Source organism: Lissotriton vulgaris, chromosome 8 (assembly GCF_964263255.1).
Source record: "Lissotriton vulgaris chromosome 8, aLisVul1.2, whole genome shotgun sequence".
Taxonomy (NCBI): domain Eukaryota; kingdom Metazoa; phylum Chordata; class Amphibia; order Caudata; family Salamandridae; genus Lissotriton; species Lissotriton vulgaris.
Genome location: NC_141696.1, coordinates 771671532 through 771695365, shown reverse-complemented (window position 1 = coordinate 771695365; position 23834 = coordinate 771671532). Strand labels below are relative to the sequence as shown.

The 23834-nt window shown below is 49.2% G+C and overlaps 1 protein-coding gene across 1 annotated transcript in view; it reads right to left on the bottom strand.

The window, feature by feature from the left end:
- PRKX (protein kinase cAMP-dependent X-linked catalytic subunit) overlaps window positions 1-23834 on the bottom strand; it is a 459846-nt gene that overhangs the window by 134976 nt on the left and 301036 nt on the right. The window contains exon 4 of the mRNA XM_086934664.1: window positions 6343-6462. Within this exon, the coding sequence (XP_086790790.1) occupies window positions 6343-6462 (120 nt within the window). The remainder of the gene's footprint in view (window positions 1-6342; window positions 6463-23834) is intronic.

Here is a 23834-nt window from a genome sequence, read left to right as displayed (position 1 = left end):
CTAAAATACTTCCCTGTAGGAGATCCTTGTCCCTTGCTAGATGGTATGATGAAAGCATATTTACAACCTTCAGAGTTAATGAAGAATGCTATTGACTTTGTAGTCCATTCTGCTACAGTAAACATTTATTTGGTCCTCATATATCCTGTGCACACGCTACCTATACACATGCACTATCAATGCAGAAAGCAAGCAATAATTCAAATTTAAAAAAAAATCCAAAGGCACCAGAAAAACACAGTTTCTGTTTTTATTGGCGTGAAAATGTGTAACAACTGATAACCACTGTTTTTTTAAGGTATTGAAAAAACAGAAAAAACCCCAACAGAATTTACCAAAAATAGAAAATGAAAACAGGAAAGCCTAATTATGTGTTATAATATTGATCAGCAATCATTTTTTTTCCCTATGGCCAATGGTCATATGAAGTGGCAACAGCAATGGTTTGTATTGGATAAAAGCCAACATGTGATACCTATTGGCTTTGTCAATAGTTGTTTGGAAACAAAAGAGTGAATTCAGAGAAGCTGACAAACCCTTCCCCTATAGAGACACTATATGTAAAAAAAAAAATAAAGTGATTAAATGAATAGTCATCTTTACTTTGTTTGACAACAGTACTACATCTCTAAAAGGCACACTTTGGTGGGTCGGACTTTGAATTTGTTGGATTTTAGGTACATTAACATTTCTATCCAGGTCACAAGTCCTAAAAAGAAGTGGCAGGATGCTGACGTCACAACAGGAAGTGGAGTCACGATAGGTGTCTTGCACCATCAGACTCATTGCCTCCCCCGCTCACACCTTAGATGCGATTGCATCAGAGAAACCAACGCGTGAGCAGAGTTCCTAAATGGGCTCCGATCTCGCACCAGAGAGGCCAAAGAGTGAATGTGTAGCACCATTTGCTCGAGTTATCGAGCTCCCAGTAAAATAAGTGGGGGGACGCAGTCCACCCGCGTGGTACCCCGACTCGAGCCCTGCTTCTATCAATAAAAGGTTTGGTTCAAAAGCAACAGTAGATGGAAGCTCTCCAAAGTACATAGGAAGGTTAAAATGGTGTCGCACAATTTGCATTTTAGTAACCCTCCCAGTATGTTTACTCTGACCACTACAGACTGCGTCAGTTTTTAATGTCCACCTGAACTGCATGCATTTTCTTTCACTTGTCACTGCTACAAATCCAGCCTCCTAATTTGATTGATAAAGCGATTAAAGTACAGTAATACCTCGTTTGAAAAAGCTGCATCAGGAAGAACACAAATGTGGTGAAGATCACCTGCACAGCGAATATCAACAAGGAAAGAAAACTTACACTAGAAATGTTACTGAGTTCCTTTTTATATTTTGTTAAGTGCCAACCCACAAAGCTCATAGAATGGACAAACAGTTTGGTAACCCGGGTCACTGGGACCCCACTTCTAAGCCAAGGAACAGGCTAACCGGCACAGTCCCACTACTATTCACCAAATAGTTTTGCTAGCACTCTACTTCTCCAGCAAGTCTAGGTCCAGAACAAGAAAAAAATCATTGTTTTGTGCTCCACTTAAAAACAAAACAAAAAAAACTCTAAAAGTGTGGTAGTTTTAAGCTTTTATAACAAGCATTTGCAATGCAATAGGTCTCGCATTAGGAAAGTTTGAGCTATTGGTCTTGTAAATGACATTTTTTTATTTTATGTGTTGGTTTTGAAAATAGCGAAATTAATAGCTTTGTCATTTACAATGCCAATAGTTATACTTTCGCAAATGTGACACCTATAACCTGGGATTGCGCTGAGTGATGCTGTGGTGTTGCTGTGATGGTGCTGAGTGTTGCTGTGGTGGTGCTGAGTGTTGCTGTGGTGGTGCTGAGTGATAATGTGGTGGTGCTACGTGGTGCTGTGTTGGTGCTGAGTGGTGCTGTGTTGGTGCTGAGTGTTGCTGTGGTGGTGCAGAGTGATGATGTGGTGGTGCTGAGTGATAATGTGGTGGTGCTGAGTGATAATGTGGTGGTGCTGAGTGATAATGTGGTGGTGCTGAGTGGTGCGGAGTGGTGCTGCGGTGGTGCTGAGTGGTGCTGCGGAGTGGTGCTGCGGTGGTGCGGAGTGGTGCTGCAGAGTGGTGCTGTGGTGGTGCTGCGGAGTGGTGCTGTGGTGGTGCTGCTGAGTGGTGATGTGGTGGTGCTGCTGAGTGGTGATGTGGTGGTGCTGCTGAGTGGTGATGTGGTGGTGCTGCTGAGTGGTGATGTGGTGGTGCTGCTGAGTGGTGATGTGGTGGTGCTTCTGAGTGGTGATGTGGTGGTGCTGCTGAGTTGTGATGCTGAGTGATAATGTGGTGGTGCTGAGTGATAATGTGGTGGTGCTACGTAGTGCTGTGTTGGTGCTGAGTGGTGCTGTGTTGGTGCTGAGTGGTGCTGCTGAGTGTTGCTGTGGTGGTGCTGAGTGATAATGTGGTGGTGCTGAGTGATAATGTGGTGGTGCTGAGTAATAATGTGGTGGTGCTGAGTGATAATGTGGTGGTGCTGAGTGATAATGTGGTGGTGCTGAGTGATAATGTGGTGGTGCTGAGTGATAATGTGGTGGTGCTGAGTGATAATGTGGTGGTGCTGAGTGATAATGTGGTGGTGCTGAGTGATAATGTGGTGGTGCTGAGTGGTGCTGCGGTGGTGCTGAGTGGTGCTGCGGTGGTGCTGAGTGGTGCTGCGGAGTGGTGCTGCGGTGGTGCGGAGTGGTGCTGCAGAGTGGTGCTGTGGTGGTGCTGCGGAGTGGTGATGTGGTGGTGCTGCTGAGTGGTGATGTGGTGGTGCTGCTGAGTGGTGATGTGGTGGTGCTGCTGAGTGGTGATGTGGTGGTGCTGCTGAGTGGTGATGTGGTGGTGCTGAGTGATGCTGTGGTGGCGCTGAGTGATGCTGTTGTGGCGCTGAGTGATGCTGTTGTGGCGCTGAGTGATGCTGGGGTGGCGCTGAGTGGTGCTGGGGTGGCGCTGAGTGGTGCTGGGGTGGCGCTGAGTGGTGCTGGGGTGGTGCTGAGTGATGCTGGGGTGGCGCTGAGTGGTGCTGGGGTGGTGCTGAGTGGTGCTGGGGTGGCGCTGAGTGGTGCTGTGGTGGCGCTGAGTGATGCTGTGGTAGTGCCAAGTGATGCTGTGGTAGTGCCGAGTGATGCTGTGGTGGCGCCGAGTGATGCTGTGGTGGCGCCGAGTGATGCTGTGGTGGCGCCGAGTGATGCTGTGGTGGCGCCGAGTGATGCTGTGGTGGCGCCGAGTGATGCTGTTATGGCGCCGAGTGATGCTGTGGTGGTGCCGAGTGATGCTGTGGTGGCGCCGAGTGATGCTGGGGTGGCGCCGAGTGATGCTGGGGTGGCGCCGAGTGATGCTGGGGTGGCGCCGAGTGATGCTGGGGTGGCGCCGAGTGATGCTGGGGTGGCGCCGAGTGATGCTGGGGTGGCGCCGAGTGATGCTGGGGTGGCGCCGAGTGATGCTGGGGTGGCGCCGAGTGATGCTGGGGTGGCGCTGAGTGATGCTGGGGTGGCGCCGAGTGATGCTGGGGTGGCGCCGAGTGATGCTGGGGTGGTGCTGAGTGATGCTGGGGTGGTGCTGAGTGATGCTGGGGTGGCGCTGAGTGATGCTGGGGTGGCGCTGAGTGATGCTGGGGTGGCGCTGAGTGATGCTGGGGTGGCGCTGAGTGATGCTGGGGTGGCGCTGAGTGATGCTGGGGTGGTGCTGAGTGATGCTGGGGTGGTGCTGAGTGATGCTGTGGCGCAGGTGATGCTGGGGTGGCGCAGGTGATGCTGGGGTGGCGCAGGTGATGCTGGGGTGGCGCTGAGTGATGCTGTGGTAGCGTTGAGTGGTGCTGTGGTGGTGCTGAGTGATGCTGGAGTGTTCCAGAGTGATGCTGTGGTGGTGCTGTGGTGGACTGAGTGATGCTGGCTCGTACTGGCCACTGAGGTTAGAGTGCGTATAGTGTAAGTAAATATTTAAATCATGTTGATTAAAGAACATTACTAATTTAGTTTTAGCTGTCTGCAACTCAGAACTGCTCACGTCCTCAAGCCCCTTCAGCTGCTTTAGGCATGATTCTAAATCCGGCTAATTCGCAGAATCACATATTGCTCACAATTTCATTTCTCCTGTGCCGCAGTCACCATGGACTATACCCATTTGCTGAATGAATCTATAAATTATGTTTTTGACACTTGAGGGTGTCAACATGAGATACTTACAAACTAGCTGATCTTGGGAGGTGACCGGAAACATTGTGTTAGTCAAATATCTTTAACTCTGCACGCCCAAACCAGATTTTGTCATGCATTTGCTACTGTTAACATTAGTAGCAATGTTTATGTAATGTAGTTTCGTGATGAAGACCAGAACCTAATATTTTTTAAATAAAAATATTTAGTGATCAAGAGATCAGATCCTAATATCTTTAAAATAATGATGCCCTAAACATCATCAAAATACTATGGGACATTACAGTAGAATATAATTAGCTGGCAGCAGTCCTACTCCAACCCTTGCCTTCGGAGTGATTGGAATAGTAACTTTGCTGCTAAAACCGCTAAGCCATTTTCGTTTCCATAGGATTGCTGTCCAATTTTAAAATACAGACTTAAAAAACAAAGGCACTTATACTGACAGTGCTTCGCATTAAAACAGGGTGTGCAAATTATTTCCACCAGCCATTCACATTGTAAAATAAGCGAATCCCAATGCAAAGGCCACATACATTTTGATTTCCTCTGTTGGAGCGGTAGCACAGTGCGGGAGGAGGTGGAGGGAGCCATAGGGAGATGAGGTGATTTATGTCAAACATTCATGAAGCTTGTCCGCCGGAGCCTCGGTAGACAAGGCAACGGATTCGAGCCCCGCCATCTGCGCCAGCTTACGTGGCACCGGTATGGGTAGGAGTGAGGGGAGTTCTGAAACCAACATAGAATGCAGCGTCTACTTTTAAGTTATGCTAGAAACGCTATTATCGCGGAAGCGGTGGCAGTACTGTCATCGTAAGGCAAGTTTTCCAATTACTATAACATTCACAAAGTCTCCAAAACTACCCATTAAAAGCAATACTCGGCAGAGCCGCTAACTCACAGACATCAATTTTGGTAAAGATGGGTGTGTAACGCTAGAATAGTTCATGGATGGAAGGCTTCCTAACGAACATAAAGACAAGACAAACAAGACAGTAACACACATTCTTAAACAGCCAAGTCATTGCAGACCTTCTAAAAAAGAACAGAAACGGCGGGGGCAGGGGAGTGGATTCTTTTGAAGTGCAGCGGGAATAACGGCCAGTGTTTGTGCATGGCTTGTGGACGGCAGAGGCAGCCCTGCGCCAGGCATGGGGTGACAGCAGGGTCACGGCGCCATGCTGACATTGGCAGGATGTAACTGTCGGAAAGATTTCGTGGACACCCAGCCACCCATTCAGTAAAACAAAAAATAACAAGGGGGAAGATGGGCAGAAAGTTTAGGTAATAAAAGAGAGGTGCATATATCGGAGAGAGGGGCAGAAAAGCACGAGGGGAGAAGAAAAGCGCGAGAGGAAGAGAGCCCAGGAAAGAGGAGCACAGCGAGGCACAAAAGTGTGTAAGGAGAGAGATGCAGGCGAGCGAGATGAAGTGTGAAGCAGGGGGCGGGGGAGCGGATCCCTTTGAAGCAGGGCCTCGCGCCGTGAAAGTGAAACAGCAGGGATGTAATTAGGGGGGAGGAGAAGTGAGGCCGAGCGCGCGCTGGGGTGAATGCCTGAGGCCGAGCGCACGCTGGGGAAGCTTCAATGCCTGTGGGAGGGAGGCTGATGGCTTTGATGTGGACACGCGTTCCGCACGAGTGCACCACATGAACTCGACGAAATCCGCAATGGTTTCAGAGCTTGGTTTGCCCTCTAAACTCTCGTCTATTTATCCCTTACGGGAAAGAATAGTCGAGACCTAAAAATGGCTATCTGGAAAGAAGCACTTTCAATGCATTAAAACCAATAGCGTATATTCACACAACAAAATGCAGTGCACTGTGGAACAGCTGAGAATCTACTAGAATTTTACTCTCACTATTTGGGCTTTGGGAGGTACCGGTGCAGCATCTTAGGGCATGTCTAAATGACAAAAAAAGTATGTACCCTACAAAAGAGCATGACTCCAATATATTCACATTTTCTTACTTATTGAGCAATACATTTACTGGTGAAACTGGGACCCTTTGAGTAAGAGTTTTGTATTATGACTAATATCAGAAATTCCCTAAAGTGGAGAAGCCTAAAACCTCAGGGATGCAGATGTATGCTTATTATTAAGAGCAGTAGGAGATATGAGAAAACAGGGAGTATGATTTTGATCACGTAATGCCCCTTTAAAGATTTACTCACCCGGAAAGCATCTCAAATATCAGGATGCCCAGAGCCCACCAGTCCACGGCTCTGCCATGGCCCTTACTTTGGATCACCTCCGGTGCAAGGTATTCTGGAGTCCCGCAGAGCGTCCACGTCCTGAGATAAACAGGAAACAGAGATCCGGTCAATTTCACTCTGGCAAGCCCACAAGACAAGCAACACCATGCAACAGCATATACACCAGAGGAACCATCTGCTCCTGCGTACCAAGCATTTGAAATTGATCACCACCCACACTAGAGTCATTGTGCACTCGCAAAAAGATAAGAAGCTCCATCCCAAGACTCCAGTCGAGTCAATTTAACTTGTGGCATTAATAACGGAAGAACTAGCTAGTGGAATTCCAAACTTCAGTTCCGGCTATACTGAGAACTCATTAAACACATGCACACAAGCTGGCCAAGTTTCTCCATGATGGTACTAAAGCTAGTGAAATAAAAAGTGTGTTGTGCAAGATTTCCTGCCTCATCTGATGATTACGACCGTCAATCTAAATGTCCAACACAGTTTCAATGTTCTAATTCTCCATGAAAATTGCTTCACACAAATTTAACAACCTTTTAGCTAATTTGTAAACACCAGCCATCTCACATTCAAATTTAGAAATGATAAATTATTGAAAGAAAAATGACTAAACCTATAGGGGCTAGCGGTTGCGATTTTCAATACTGCACACTAATTCCTTCTAGCAGACTCCTGATCACAATAAAGCTGCATTACATACATCCCCAAAAATCTGAAAGCAAATGGCAGACTGTATTCTTGTCGCTCAAGTGCTTGTTGGAGTGCAACAGCACAGTAGAGAGAGATATGGCAGTGGTGGGGACTGCTAGATTGCCAAGAGTTGGGTGTGCCATGGAGACTACAGGGGCCAAGTTATACATATGGCAAATTTTCCTGGTTTGCGCCGGGCACACCTTTTAAAAGGTGTGCCCAGCACAAACCAAGTAAATGCACTGTATTAGGATGAATGCACTGCACCCAGGGCAGCCGCGAACTTGCGCTGCACGGGAGGCAGCACATTCAGGTGAAAAACAGAGCAGCTGCTTTGAAGCCACTACGTGTTTTACTGTCCAGGCGGGATTAGAGATCCCCTTGTAGGTGGGTGCAGGGAGTGACTGCAACCGCCTGCAAGGGGATGCCTGGGGTCCATGGGGCCCACTTATCCGTCCTGAGGGCTGCCACACAGACAGTGCGTCATCTTTTAGGTGTCCCACCGTCAGTGTGCCTTCAGGTGGCTTTTTTGCCTCTGCACCAGCGGCTATAATATGGCAAAGAAGACAAAGGGTTTACCTCATTTACATGGCGCCACGCCCCATGCAAAGGAGAGAACCCCCTCTGGTGATAGAACTGGCGCCATATGTGCGCCAGCACTATCGGTATTAGAGAAGGGGCCGGACAAACATTGGCAGCCTCTTTGGTAATACCAAAGGACCCCAGGGGCACTGAAAGCAGGTGCAAACGCCCGTTGCACCCCCAGGGCACTTGTGTAATATGGTCTTGGATCTGCCTGTGTAAGGGGTAGTGGGATAAGAGGAGAAATGCAATAGGCAATGGGTCCAGGTAGGGTGGTCCCCACAGTAAATGAACCACCAAAAACTTGAAATGGATTTCTCTTGGAACAAGCAGATAGTAGGATTTAGTGCATGGTAATGGGTTTTGAAAAAGCTTAGCAGGTCCATGGCAAAAATGGCAGCTGAGTATACTTGAAACAAGATGGCACGGTTAAGCTACAATAAGGAAAAATAACCCAAAGAAAATTATCTGTGAAATAGTCACTACGTAGATTGATTTGCCATGCCTATCCAAATGCTCAGCTTCCTGTTTCACCTATGTAGTGCCTTGGATTCACTGCACAACACAAATGACTTTTTATGGGTTAAGCACGTTCCCTGCAAGTTTCATCTCCTTTTGTCACAGTGTTAAAAATCTGCACAAAGGGCTGCAAGGTCCAAACAAGGGAGTGCGGTTATGGGATACAAATGTAAACTGATTTTCAATGCTATTGTTCTGAACAGAGCATCCTGAACATATACAGAAAGGTTTAATAGAAATTTACTGTATGGCTACATTACTTTCTAAAGGACTGTTGTAAAATGGAGGTGGGTAAGTACATTTAATGGAATAAACACATGGAAACTAGCATGAACTTCAACCTCTTCCTCGGACCAAGGTTAACGAGGCAACTAATGGTGCCTTTTATACCACAAGACCACAACATCCCTGCTCCAGACTCCACAATGGCACTCTTTTTTTTTTTATATATATTTGTTTTATTATTTGCATTTTTTACTTTTTACACATAGCACAGTCAAATACAAAGTTTTTTCCATTATAAACCAGAAAAAGAACAAAAAACAATAAAAAGGAGGCATAGAGAATTTGTAGTTAATCATAAATGCTAGCAATCTAATAAGAGAAAACAAAGAAAAAGAAGAAGAAAAAGCAAAAGAAAGCAAGAAATCGCAGTTTTCAATATCTCTACCTTCCCCTTAACTACTCTCCTTCCATTTCATGATTGGTTCCCATATGAGTTTACCGAGAATTTTACCTTTTTTCCCTTTCCTATCATATATCCCTTTTTCTAAATTATATATTGCCAGCAGTTTAGCCAACCACAGATGAAATTATGGGGGGTTTTATCCAACCAGGCTGTTGCTACACACAATCTTAAAACTGCCAGAGCCATAAACCAGAAATATTTGCAAGATTGCTCCCCCTCCCCCACACCTAGCATAATCCAAGCTGGCGTAAGTATGACTTTCATTCTTAATGTGCAATCCAAAAAAGTTTCAATTTCTTTGTGCAAACCACTGAGCTGGGGACATGTTGCAAACAGATGTACGCTCTCAGCCAATCAGGCATCACACCGGGGACAGCAGATTCCTAAAGTCCCACCCCACTGTGCAATCTTAGCAGGCTTATGATAGAGAAAAAATACTGCTTTATAATGTTGCGCTTGTAAGGATGCAGAACATAATAGAGTTTGCCCCTGCTCAAGAGAGCACAAAAACGTTTCCCTGCCCACCTGTATTTTTTTCTAGCCATTTTTCGCCAAATTTATCCAAGTCGTCCGACTTAAGCGCTGCTAGCTCTGCATAACACCGCCTAATTGTACAATCTGTCCCTGCTTCAATTACATCCATGACCCCGACATTTCCAAATCCAGCATTACCCCCCTTTTTGTTTGTCAAGTAGCTCCGAATTTGCCAAAATTAAAAATAAAACGATTGCTAGGAATATCATACAACCGCTGTATATCAGAAAACTGAAGAACCCCATTTACGGCTATCAAGTTACCCAGCTTGCTTTTCCCCCGTTGTCCCCAATCCATCATCACTGAATCTCCAAAAATCTCTCTAGGAAGAGAGGTGTTTCCATTTATTTGTGTGTAGGCATTAAACCTTCCAAGCCCCAGCTTTTTACAAAATGATGACCAAATTGTATATGCTGCCTTGAGTGTCTTAAACCTCGTTCTTTTGAAGTAATTTGGATCGGATATCTTCAAAAAGCAATTCTCTGGATTGTCCACCATAAGAATTGCATATATATCAGATGATCCTATCGTTATTTGTGGGTCTGTAGCGTCTCCCCCCATCAAACTGCACATATACTGAATGGCCGCAGCCCAATAATATAGTCTAAAATCAGGGACTCCCCATCCATCTCTATCCCTTGGAAGGGTCTAGAACCGAAGTGCCCTCCTAGTTTTACCCTGTGCCCAGATAAATCTATTTATAAGTTGTTCAATAGCAACAAACCATTTGCCTTCAAGGTCAGCGGTATTGTCCTGAAGAGATACAAAAACTTAGGTAAGATGATCATCTTTATTACATTGGTGCGTCCAACCAATGTAAGATGCAGTTTGTGTATTCGGTCAAGATACATCTTAGTTTTTACCAGTATGGGGGCGATGGAGCAGTGTCTGTCCTGTAACTCCAGTTCTGTAGTAGGGGTATCTCTGTTATAGTCATAATCTAGTGAATAGTCCCGCCCATGTGCGTGGACCCCGGCAATCAAAAATAATCTCTTAAGTTGTCAAAAATAATGCAGACACTGCAAAGACACTTAAGAGAGAATTTAAAGACAAATAATGCAGCCTATATCCACAGGCTACACTGTCCAGTACTTCAACTAGAAATTCCACCAAAAAAACACCACACACAGCACAGCCTGCTAGTTTCTACCATAGAGAAACCTGCCTCCCCCAGTCAAAGACTCAGGAATGATAGAGAGGAAGGTAGGGACAGACAAGCCCCATAGGCTGCCATTATGTGGCTTTAAATAGGATACTGTGCCTTTAAGAGAACTTTCCAGAACTTCTCCCAGTATCCCAGAATGCATAGCAGGTCCCTCTACTTTCAGTTCTTTTTGAAGGCGAAGCACGCCAGACCTGTCGCATTCTTTACATGATGAAAAATCTCCACCGGGGAGGAGGGCGGGCGCTTATGACTATAACAGAGATACCCCTACTACAGAACTTGAGTTACAGGACAGAAACTACTCCTTCTGTAGTAGGGGATCTCTGTGTATAGTCATAATCTAGTGAATAGAATGGCAAGCCCATCCCCACACCAAAGCGGCGGTGGAGAATAAATACATAACGCCACTACTGTGCGAACAAATTCCGCAGCGAAGCCTGCCCAACCTGAGCGTCTGCCCTGGCGTCAGTGTCCAGGCAGTAATGCTTAGCAAAGGTATGAACCGACTTCCAAGTGGCTGCCTTGCAGATTTCAGCAATCGGCACGTTACGGAGCAGAGCCGTCGTGGCAGCTTTGCCCCTGGTGGAATGAGCCTTAGGCTTACCTCCTAAGGTCTTATTAGCCTTTTGATAACACAATTGTATGCAGGACACAATCCACCTAGAGATGGACTGCTTCGAGGTCGCAAGACTCGTCCTGACCGACCCATAATTGATGAACAACTGGTCAGACCTACGAATATCTTTGGCTTTATCCAGATAAAATTTCAACACCCTCTTAACATCCAGGGAATGGAGAGACCTCTCCGCTGGGGATGAAGGGTTCTGAAAAAACGTAGGCAAAGTTATAGTCTGGTTGACATGAAAATCAGAAATAACCTTGGGAAGAAATTTAGGGTGAGTACGCATAACAACCTTAGCAGCATGAAATACAGTATAAGGTTCATTACAACACAACGCCTGAATTTCACTCACCCTGCGGGCCGATGTAATGGCCACGAGGAACGCCGCCTTCCAGGACAGGTGCTGTAACGAAGCCTTATGAATAGGTTCAAAAGGCTCCTTCATCAATCTGGACAGCACCGCATTCAATTCCCATGAAGGCGAGGGAAGCCTGACAGGAGGGAATACTTTCTTCAAGCCTTCCAGAAAATCTTTGATCACAGGGATCTGGAAAAAGGAAGTCTGTGAAGGGCATTTCCTGTAGGTAGTCAATGCAGCAAGATGTACCTTTATGGAATGGACATTAAGGCCAGACTGCGCCAAATGTAAAAGGTAAGGAAGGATGACATCTTCCTTGCAGGTCGTAGGATCATGGTTCTTAGACTGGCACCAGATACAAAACCTCTTCCACTTGTAAGCATATGAAGTCCGAGTGGAAGGTCTCTTAGACTCCTTCAGTATGTCCATGCAATCATCGGGCAGATTCAGATGGCCATTTTGCACTATCTCAGGAGCCATGCCGCCAAACTCAAAGACGAGAGGTTGGGGTGTAACATCCGTCCCCCGAACTTCGTGAGAAGGTCCGGCCTGCATGGCAACCGAATGTGAGGAAGGAGAGACCGGTGAAGTAGGTCCGTGAACCACCACTGCCTGGGCCACTCCGGGGCGATGAGTATCATCCGAGCTCTGGACCGGGCCAGCTTGATGAGCACCGCCGGAATCAGGGGAATGGGAGGAAAGGCGTACAGAAAGCTGTTCATCCAGTTGATCCATAACGCATTCCCCAGCGTCCCTTGTTGGAAGTACCTGGAGGCGAAGTCTCTGCACTTGCTGTTTTCGGCGGTGGCGAACAAATCTACGTCTGGAGTTCCCCACCTTGCGAAGACTTCTCCTAGTACTTCGTTGTTTATGACCCATTCGTGGTTTTCCTGGAGCAGTCTGCTCAGTGCGTCTGCCTGAACATTCTGCACACCTGGTAGATGGGTGGCCGTTATCGTCAGTCCTCTGGCTAGGAGCCAGTGCCAGATCGTCTGCGCCTCCTGTGACAGAGTGCGCGATCTCGAGCCCCCCTGCTTGTTGAGGTAATACATCGTGGTGGTATTGTCCGTCTGTACAAGCAGAGAGTTGGTCTGGAAGGACGGAAGAAAGGCCTTCAGCGCCAAGTGAACAGCCCTGAGTTCCAGGAAATTGATGTGATACGTGGCCTCCATCGGTGACCACGTGCCTTGAATCTGTAGAGTCCCGGAGTGCGCTCCCCATCCCAGAAGAGACGCATCCGTCACGACAGTCTGCGTGGGAATGTCCTTGTGAAAGGGAACCCCTCTGAGGAGATTCTCCGCCGAACACCACCACTTCAGAGACTGAAGAGCATGCAGTGACAGGCGAATCTTGTCGTCCCAAGATCCTTTCCTCTGATCCCACTGGTCCTCCAAGCACTCCTGCAGCGGTCTCATGTGCAGCCGTGCGTGTGGCGTCAGGAAGATACAAGAGGCCATCAATCCCAGTAGAGAAGACACCGTCCTCACTGTTGTAGATGGAGTCGTCATAAGAGCCTGAGCCTTCTGAAGGAGTGATAATCGTCGCTCTTCCGAAGGAGACACGCTTGCTGACAGCGTATTGATGGAAGCTCCCAAGTACTGTATGCATTGGACCGGAGTCGGAACAGACTTGGCCATGTTGATGTGCAGCCCCAGCTTGTTCAAGAGAACGCACGTCTTCTGGAAGTGTGCTCGCGCTTCCGAGAAGGAGGATGCCTTGATCAACCAATCGTCCAAGTACGGGTAGACGAACACCTTGTTCTTCCTCAGGTGCGCTGCTACCACCGCCATGCACTTCGAGAACGTTCTCGGCGCAGACTTCAGTCCGAATGGGAGTACTGTGTATTGATAGTGATTGGTGCCGACTTGGAACCGCAGGAACTTCCAGTGTTTGTGTGCAATGGGCACATGGAAGTAAGCATCCTGTAGGTCTATAGCGCATAGCCAGTCTCCCTGTTGCAACTGAGGGTAAATCTGATGCAACTACAGCATGCGAAACTTTTCTCTGCGAATCCATTTGTTTGCCTGTCGCAAATCCAGAATGGGCCTGAACTCGTTCTTGTCCTTCTTGCGAACCAGAAAGAACCGGGAGTACAGACCTCTTCCTCTCTGAGACCGAGGTACGTCTTCTATCGCTCTTTTCCTCAACAGGATATCCGCTTCCGCCTGAAGCTCGCGCAGCTGAAACTGCGAGCTGACCGGGGGAATAGCTGGAGGAGGGCTGGTGAACCGAAGACTGTATCCATTGCAAACAATATTCAGCACCCACTTGTCCTGAGTAATTTTTCTCCACTCTGCCAGAAAAAATTGAATGCTTCCCCCTACCGGAGTGGGTAACAGATCCGGGGGAAGTAGGTTCCTAGGGCCTTGACCCAGCCTGGCCCTTGGGCGCCGGGGCCGACTGCTGGCCTCCCCTGCCCATCTGGCGCTTCTGGAACGGCTTACGGAACTGGTGTTGCTGTTGCGATTGCCCCGAAACCTGTCCCCGTCCTCGGCCTTGTCCTCCGAACCGCCGTTGGAAAGGGCGGTACTGCTTCTTGGTCTCTTTAGGCTTCTCCAGGCCCACAGCCGTCAGCGTCTCGGCCTCCGCCTTCATGCGGGCCATCTCATCGTCCGCATGCTTCCCGAAGAGGGTCTCACCGGAGAACGGTAGATTGGCTACCCTCTGCTGAGCGTCCGGCTTCAGGGACGTAAGCCGGAGCCATGCGTGGCGCCGTTGGTTGACTCCGTGGCAAAATCCGTGAGCAGCCAACAGGGAAGAGTCCGCTGCCGCGCTGATAATCTGGTTGGCCACCAGCATCCCCTCACTCAGTACTTCCACGAAGTCTTCCCGCTGCTCCCGAGGTAAATGCTCCGCAAAGCGCTCGAGGGAGTCCCAGAGGGCGCGGTCATATCGGCCCAACAGTGCCGTGCCACTCGCCGCTTTCATGGAGGTAGCGGAAGTGCCACAGATTTTCCTCCCCGCCGAATCCATCCACCTTGACTCCTTATCCGGGGGAACCGTGGAGGACGGAGTGGTGGCATGCTGCTTGCGGGCCGCCGTCACAATGACAGAGTCAGGAGGAGGTTCCGTTCTTAAAAAGGCCGGATCCGAATCGGGGGCCGGGTACTTCTTCAGTAATCTTGATGGGACCGCCTTCGTCACCGCAGGGGTGAGAAACAGGGCCATAGCCGGTTCTTCCAGGCCCGGCACCAGAGGCAGGAGAGGACGAGACAGGTGTTTCTGATGTAAAGTCTCAAAAATGACTGACGCTTTCGGAGTGGGCACCGTCAGGGATATGCCCAACTTCGCCGCGCCCCGTAAAAGGACGTCGTGGAACGCCACCAGGTCATCTATCGGGGACACTCTAGTGTCGGCGACCCCGATAGGGTGGGAGAATAGTCCCTGGTCCCAGAGGACCTCGTTTGTGAGCGAGACTCGCGCCTCCTACGGCGGTGTCTCGACCGCGTGGATGATCTGCGTCGCGATCTCCTTCCTCCCAGAGCGAGAGCGAGACCTGCCTGCACGTGGCCGCTCCTTCGGTTTTCGTGGAGGGGTCTTCCTCAGGTCCTCATGGGGTTTCGTCGGTTCCCCACGGGGTTTCGGTTTTGGGGTCCCCTTAGGAGGAACAGGTAGGGACGGCAGGGAAGTGGACCTCGGAGGAGGAACCTTCGGCTGCGGGTTGGGCCCATGCGGAGGGACCGGAGGCGGAGGAGGGTCTCCTGAAGGCAGTGGCGGTTTGGGTGGAGGATCCTCCTTAGGAACAGGAGGAGGAGGAGTCGGAGTCCTGGGCCGAGATGGTGTGTACACCTCTGAGTACACCGAGCCCGGTGACCCTTTCGGCGAAGGGTGCAAATAGCCAGTCCCATCAGCAGGCGACCGCTTCCTCTTGCGTCCTCCACTCGAAGCAGAGTGACTTCTGGGACTAGAATCCCTCTTGCGCCGTTTTGGAGAGGCTGACCGACTCCTAGACGCTGAACGCTGTCTGCTGGACGCAGAGCGACGCTTCTCCGGCGTCGAATGACGCTTCCTCGACTCCGGCGTCGATCGCCGTCTCCTCGGCGTCGACCCTCTTTTCCTCGGCGTCGACCGTCGACGTCGATCTCCTCTTCCGCGACGTCGCACGCCGCCTTCTCGACGTCGAGCGTTCCGTCTTCGACGACGAACGTCGCCGTCTTCTTGATGCTCTCGACGTCGAGGAGCACCTCGACGTCGACCGGTGCCTTGACGTCGATCGACGGTGTCGCCTCGACGGCGATCGATGGTGTCGCCTCGACGGCGAGCGTCGGTGCCGCTTCGACGGCGAGCGCCGATGCTTGTCACTTTGCCTTCGGCGTCGGTAGGAAGACCTCGACGTCGACGAAGACGATGACGTCGACGGCGGCTTCTCCTTCGACGTCGAGCCGTCACGCCGTCTCGACCCGGAGCCCTGGGAGAAGGGGAGCACACCGCCGTCATCCCTCTCGACGTTGTCGTCGATGCAATCGACGTCGACGGAGACCGGGAACGTTTGCTGGACTTCCTGCCCCTGGGGAGCCCCCCAGGGGCCTCAGCAGAGGCAGAGGGAACCTTCCCAGCCTGCCCAGACCCACCTGCAGCCTGCAGACGCCTCTCCTCCAGGACAGCCAGCCTGATCTTCAATCTGTCCCTCAGAGTCCGAGCAGAAAGCTGCTGGCAGATGACACAATCCTCAGGGACATGATCTTCTGGGAGGCACACGATGCAGACATCATGGGGGTCACTCTTGGCCTTCTTCCTCTCACATGCTGGGCACTTAACAAAAAGGCCAGGCATTCTAGAGCCCTAAAACGCCTAAAACAGCACAAAAAAGGAGAAGAGAACACCAAGAAGTAAACTGCAACACTTTTAGAATTCAAAAGTGCCAAAAAATTCCAATAAACCCTTGAAAAAGGGAGAGCTCAATGCCAGGGTCCTGTAAGCAGGAGCCGGAAAAAAGAACTGAAAGTAGAGGGACCTGCTATGCATTCTGGGATACTGGGAGAAGTTCTGGAAAGTTCTCTTAAAGGCACAGTATCCTATTTAAAGCCACATAATGGCAGCCTATGGGGCTTGTCTGTCCCTACCTTCCTCTCTATCATTCCTGAGTCTTTGACTGGGGGAGGCAGGTTTCTCTATGGTAGAAACTAGCAGGCTGTGCTGTGTGTGGTATTTTTTTGGTGGAATTTCTAGTTGAAGTACTGGACAGTGTAGCCTGTGGATATAGGCTGCATTATTTGTCTTTAAATTCTCTCTTAAGTGTCTTTGCAGTGTCTGCATTATTTTTGACAACTTAAGAGATTATTTTTGATTGCCGGGGTCCACGCACATGGGCGGGACTATTCACTAGATTATGACTATACACAGAGATCCCCTACTACAGAAGTTATGCTCTACCAATTTGTCTAAATCTAACATAATTTGTATCCCCAAATATACTGCTGACTGAACAACCTGAGCATCATCGCAGTCTATGTGGTTATTTTTAATTATTTGTGTTTTGGGTCCATTCAACGCATAGCCCGAGAGACTACCAAAAAGTACCGCCTCCCTTTCTACTTCCTGGATTGCAGTAGCAGGAGAGGGAGTCATAATTGCAACGTCATCTGCGTAAGCGAGAATTTTGATGACTTGCCCCTTCACTCTAACCGGTGGAATCCTATTGTTTGCCTCTAACCTACAAATTAAGGGATCTATATATACCGCAAATAATAATGGGGAGCACGGGAACCCCTGACACGTACAATAGACACTGATGAAGAATAAGCTCCATTGATTTGGAGTCTCACTGTAGGTGCTTGGTAAAGTGCCTGAATTCCCTTAATACATCCCTCACCAATGCCATAATGTTTTAGGGCTGCCCATAGAAAGTCCCAGGAGACCCAGTCAAAAGCTTTTTCAGCGTCTAAGAACATAGCCGAGAGTGGGTCTCCTGTGACTTCTGTAGCATCGAACAATGTTATGACTTTTCGAATATGCTGAGCAGTTCCCTTCCAGGAATAAATCCATTCTGAGTAGAACTGACTAGTTGCTCTATTTTTTTGCTTAACCTCACAGCAAACACTTTTGAATAAATTTTTGCATCTGCATTCATTAAAGTAATTGGCCTGTACGATCCTGTTTCCAAGGGTGGCTTCCCCTTCTTAGGACTTACAACAATATCTGCACCTGCCCATGACCACAGCACGGACTGACCCATCTGAGCCTGCAGGAATGTATTAAATAAGTCAAGTTGTATCGCATTCTGAAAGATTTTATAAAATTCCAAAGGAATCTGGTCCGGCCCTACCGCTTTACCTGAAGAAAGGCTACCAAGGGCCATAGTTATCTCCTCAAGGGTCAGTGGGGCATCAAGAAGTTCTCTATCCTCCTCAGTGAGTCGGGCACCATAACACCCCCCAAGTAGTCGTAAATTTCAATTGAGTCCCGTGTTTGATCCTCAGTGTACAAGGTGGTATAAAACTGTTTAAATATCTCTCTAACTTCCTCAACCCTAGTAGCTATCCCTCCTTGAACATTTGTTCTTTCAACGCGATACAAAAGGGGATGATGGACGGAGAGTTTGAGCAAATCAAACACTCACCCCCAGTCAACTGATCTGGGTTTAATCCATCACCATTCTTTAGCTCACTCAGCCACCCCAGTTTAGACATGGCCATATGCAAATCAGTCTGACCCTGTGCCTCATGAGAACAGTCCAGCCCAAACTGCCAAGCCATGTCTTCCCTGGACCGGAAACAATCCTCCTGGGACCGGTTTCGGATTCATAATCTTCATCAGCCAGGCTATCTTGAATCCAGTGGCCAAGTGAGCAAGAGACTCCCGTCTGAGCATACCCTGCCAACTTAGGGCGAACAAAGCAATACAAAAGGGGATGTTGGCTGGAGCGTTTGAGAAAATCAAACACTCACCCCCAGTCAACTGATCTGGGTTTAATCCATCGCCATTCATTAGCTCACTCAATCACCCCAGTTCAGACATGGCCATATGCACATCAGTCTGACCTTGTGCCTCATGGGAACAGTCCAGCCCGAACTGCCAAGCCATGTCTTTCCTGGACCGGAAACAAGCATCCCGGGACCGGTTTCGGATTCATAATCCTTATCAGCCAGACTATCTTGAATCCAGTGGCCAAGTGAGCAAGGGATTAAACCCAGATCAGTTGACTGGCTGATGAGGATTATGAATCCGAAACCGGTCCCAGGATGCTTGTTTCCGGTACGTAGACCCTTGACTCTACCTACACTGGAGTTGTGTTGCCACCAGGAGCTGTGTCCAAACGTTTTGCTTTCAGCTCCAATTCTTTGAGACGTATCTCATGCTCTAGCTGGAGTCTCTTCTCCTCCATTGCCATCTGTCCGGTTAATCTTGCCATCTCAATCTCATGCGTTCTGGTCGCGGCCCTGTCCGCCAGCTCCTCTGGTGACAGGCCTCCGTGCACCTCGACAAGGCTATCTGGTGGATCCACCGCCAGCTGATTCTCTAGATCTCTCGATTCTTTCTAGGCGCTCAGTCCTTGATGATTTGGGCTTTGTTTTTGCACCCGGTTTGGGTGACTCTGAACTTCTGGCAGACATTTTTCAGCTGCTCCACTTTGTAATTTTTAAGCCCTTCCCAGTCGACGTCATCTAGTCCAGAGATGACAGAGGGTGCTCTCACAGGGAGTAAACCAGGCATGGTTTGACGATACGAGATCTCTCGGCAAGATAATTAATCTGTGGCTTCGTTATAGGTCTGCTCTCACTACGTGGTGATCAGTAATTTACTGTACATAAATCATAAATGCTAATTCAGAATCCTCACCGCTGCCTCCAATGTTAGAATCGGGGGTCTCTTGTTGGCACAGGTATGCACTTGTGACAAACCGGGACCCTCTCCTCTAGTCAGGGTAAGAGAACTACTCCTTTAGAAATAACCCTTGCTCACCCTCTAGGTAGTGTGGCGCGAGTAGACAAGGCTAATCTTCAGGGTGATAGTTAGTTAAGCATTTATGATCACATACAGGAAACCCACTGACCCACCACAAATTGACACCAGTCGTAGGATTGTATCAAAAATACGTAGACTATGTAAAAATATATGCAGAATTATCACAAGACCATATAACGTTTAGCAAATGAGGGCCACCAGATTTAAATAGGCAATTGTTCTTAAGTGTTCTTGGTTAGCAAGGTACGATGACAGGGAAAACAAAGGTTGCGGACCCTGGATCCGATGCGAACTCGGGATAGAGTTCCAACGTACCTTGCGATGAGTGTCCGAGGCGTTTCAGGCGCGGCTACTGGTGAGGGCGGACCCTGGATGAGGCCAACTGTTCTCCAAAGGATCTATTCGACTCGGAGCCCCCTCGAGGTGCGAGGCAGGTGCGCGGGACGGTGTGGAGGGTTGTGGCGATCCGGGATCTGATGCAGCTCACGGGGCGAGGCGCCGTTCAGTCTTGCGGGGCGTACTACTTCTTAGCACACCAGTTCGTACCTGTGGATCTGTGTGGGGCGTCGCGATCTCCGGCAGACGGGTGCAGCACCGGGGCTTCGGTACCACAGTACGGAAGGCTTTCTTGAGGTGCGGCACGGCCTTGGTAGGCAGGAGGGCAAAGCGAGACAGTTGGGTACGTTACGATGTACGGACCGTCCGAGGCTATCAGATGCGCTCCGTGCAGATTCCGGCGGGAGAAGATGAGGCGCGCAGCGTGCTCCGTAGCAGGCGAGGTGACAGGAGAGTGGGCGGCCCAGCACTGAAGCGGAGAGCGACTCAAGCTTGAGCGGGGCTCTCTGCGGCGGGGCGGCCAGGCTCCGAGCTGTCACGACCTTGGAGGGCGAAGGCACCCGAGTCAAAACTCCGGCGAGGGAATACGAACTAAAGGCCCAACAGCAAACAGGCACAGGCAGAATAGAACCCAATGGTCCTGGGGTCCGTTCAGGGGGCAAGCTTTTGATCAAGCCCTTGGAGATCGTTTCAGGCACAAGTCTTCAAAGTCCTTTCTGGTCTTTTCCTCTCCGTCCTCAGCAAGGCACCACTACAGGTTTCCTTCTCCTCAGCTTCTCTTGGTCCTTCTAGTCGGGCAGAGGTTCGTTGTGGTCAAAACTGGATCTAATTTCTTAGGAACAGGGCTCCTACCTTTATACTCGGTTTCTTTTGTCTTGGCAGGCCAGGGGGCCCGAGCCTAGTTCAACCTGGTTTTGGAGTACTCTGTTGACAGGACGCTGCCCTCTTCTTTCAGGGTGCAGGGCAGGGACATCAGACGCTCCGCAGGAGGTGGCGCCAGCATTGTGGTGGTGGAGCACAACCCTATTCAGAGTCAAGGACTACTCCGCCCACCCATCCTGGTGTGAGCACCCTATTCACCACCTGGTAACCCAGACTGTCCCCGGGAATTCCCCAGCCCTGTCACTCACACAAACCCAGATAACAGATACACGTCCTGCCAGAGGCGGGCTGAAATAGTCAGGCGAGCAAATGCTAACTTTCTAAAAGTAGCAGTTGCAAACACAGGATATTAAAATAAACCTTGCTAAAGGAGGTATTTTATTATTCTGAGTTCAGGCATACCAAACTTGACATGCCACCGTGTTCCCTGAGCCGGCCGGGACTATAGCGTGTAATAGCTCCAGCCGCTCACCTTGGCCTAAGAGAACAGGCTGCTCTTCAATAGTGAAGAACGAAAAAGGGTGGTAATTCACTACTAGGACATGCCACACATATCAGGGCTTGTCCTACCTTACGCTTACAATGCACCCTGCCCTTGGGCCTACCACAGGGGTGACTGATATGAAGGTTAGGGAAGGTTTAGGGACTGGCAAGGGTGGTCACTTGCACAGTCAGCGTGACAGTACCAGAATGTACGCAGGGTCTGCAATGGCGGACCCGAGACATCTTTTACGAGGCCGCTTCGGTGGGTGGCGCAACCAGCGCTGCAGGCCCACTAGCGGCATTTGTATCTACAAGCCCCGGCACTCCTGGTGCACGTTACTGGGGACTGATAGTAAACCAAATAAGCCAATCATGGAAATCAATTACGGATACACTTTATATAGGGAGCACTTGCACTGCGGCACGGGTTGGCCGTGGCGCAGTGCCTTGAGCATCGAACACCAGCAAAAACATCTGAGGCACATCAGCAAAAAGTGGAAGGGAGACTCACGCCAAGCTGCCAGGTCTAACACTGGCTAAAAAATGAGCGACACCTCATGTTGGGGGGGTTCTCGGGTCTCTGGAGGGCCTGGATCCAGACGATACCAGAGACACGCAGTAGACTAACATCGGAGGAGATTTCGGTAGGCAGCGCCTTGTGTGCTGGACACTAGGATAAACCCAGCCCCATGGAAGCAGCCCAGCTAGGCTAGGGTGCTGCTTGTGGTACTGGTGCATGTTCCCCCTTTACCTTACCTACCCCCTTTCTTCCTGCTTTAAAGCCAGCTTCAGACCTTTGCCCTGACTGGCGACACAAGATTTGCAGGGACAGGCCTGAGAAAACAAATCTTGTGTAGTGCTTTGCACCCCTGAAAATTTACCTCAGCTACACTTGTGTTGTGTGCCTGTGTCTCTACATCAACCAGTGGGGGCTCCCACTGAGCATAGTCAGGTCCTCACCATCATGGTCTTAGGGCCAAATCACAGTTTGGTTAGGCCGGGCATGTGCTTAGGCTTCGGGTAACAAAGTACGGGTTGGTTTCATTTCTACCATGCTCCTGTCTAGGGTTCACTGAGCTAATTGTTTGCCGTCACCTGTTCTGATCTGGCATTGCGATGCAGTTACTTTCTCAGCCTGGTGTGCCATTCCTGTGCAGTGCTGTGCTGTGGTCCAGGTATTTTTAGCAAGCAGTAACTACATTAAGACTGCACACAGGTAGTTCAATATTATGGATAAGCAATAAAAACGCTTAATTTAGCATGGAGAGAAAAGGGAAACCAGGTGCTAAAAAGTGTCCGAAAAACCTGGTACACACCAAAATTAATGGTGAAATAGACAACGCTGAGCAAGCGACTGATAAACCACTTTTCCCAGGAGATACATTCTTGAGATTTTCCAGGTCTCCTGGATCTTGATGGATGGAAGACTAAACCAAAATATTAAAAAAAACTTTTAAATGCAAAATAATTGAGGAGATCCCTACTGGACACCACCAGCCCACAATTGCTCTGATAGAATGACTTAAGTGAAGAATTAACAAAGAATGTAGCCCTGCTAACGCCACTAGTGCCAAAATGTGTTCAACGTACTCTTAGCAAGATTGAGTCAGAACTAGCAGCGGACGGGGATCAAGCAATCATCGTTCAACACAGATAAAATAGTATCAGCTATTGACATCTGCTGTGCTGGTGCTTACCCTAAACATATAATCTATTGCCAAGCAGAACTTCATTCAGGAACTTCTACCTAACGTGGGTGGGATAAATGGTCCACAAAGCAGCGATAGCCACCCAATGGATTCCTATTATGTCCTATAGTCCAGATTATTAATGCTGGCATGACAGTCGCGGCTGGGGATTACAGCATCCGCTTGGAGAAAAAGTGATTGAAGGGATGGCTGTAGGTCTTAAGGATTACGTAGGTACTTCGGTTTCTTCTTTAACAGACCCAATAACTTTATCTCCACAAGCATCAAAATGTGGAGAGACTTTGAACCTAGGTCTAATAAAATCAGCTTTGAAGACAACACTGCTCAAGTACCTCAAATGACTAAGCATCACCTGGAAGCAATTACCTGGTGGAGATCTGTGGAAAATGCCACTTCTTCAATTGGGCAAGTAGCCATGCTGCCCCCCAGGCCCTCTACATAAAAAACATGGCCCGGGTTTCTGTGTTTTTAATGCTGTCACTGCAGGGCCCATGTACCTGGGGAGGCAGGAGGCAACTTCATGGGGAGCCTGAGAGAGGGGAGGAAAGGGACTGGGGTTAGAGAAGGAGGCAGGTCTGTGGCAGGACAAACAGCCCCCACTCTCCAAATCTCTGCCGAGCTAGATCACAAACCCCCATCTCTTCTCCCCCTTAGAGGCAAAAGATTCTCATGGGGTGTGATACTGAAGTCGTTCCATCCTCCCAGCCCCAACCAGCACTCTCGGTTGCACAGACAGGTCTATGGCTGACTGCCTTTTGCCGCTCGTTCAGGGCGGATGCGAGTCATAAAGAGGAGGCTATGCATCAAGCTACAGATGCTGGTCCTTCAATGGGGAGGAGAGGAGTAATGGTCAGACCTGTAAACTTTGCAGCTGGGGAACCCGTTTTAAGTCTCAGCAGTGGTTCAACATCCTGTGTGTCTGGGCAAATCACATCATTAATATTTTTTTAAAAGGCAATTACGGAAATTTT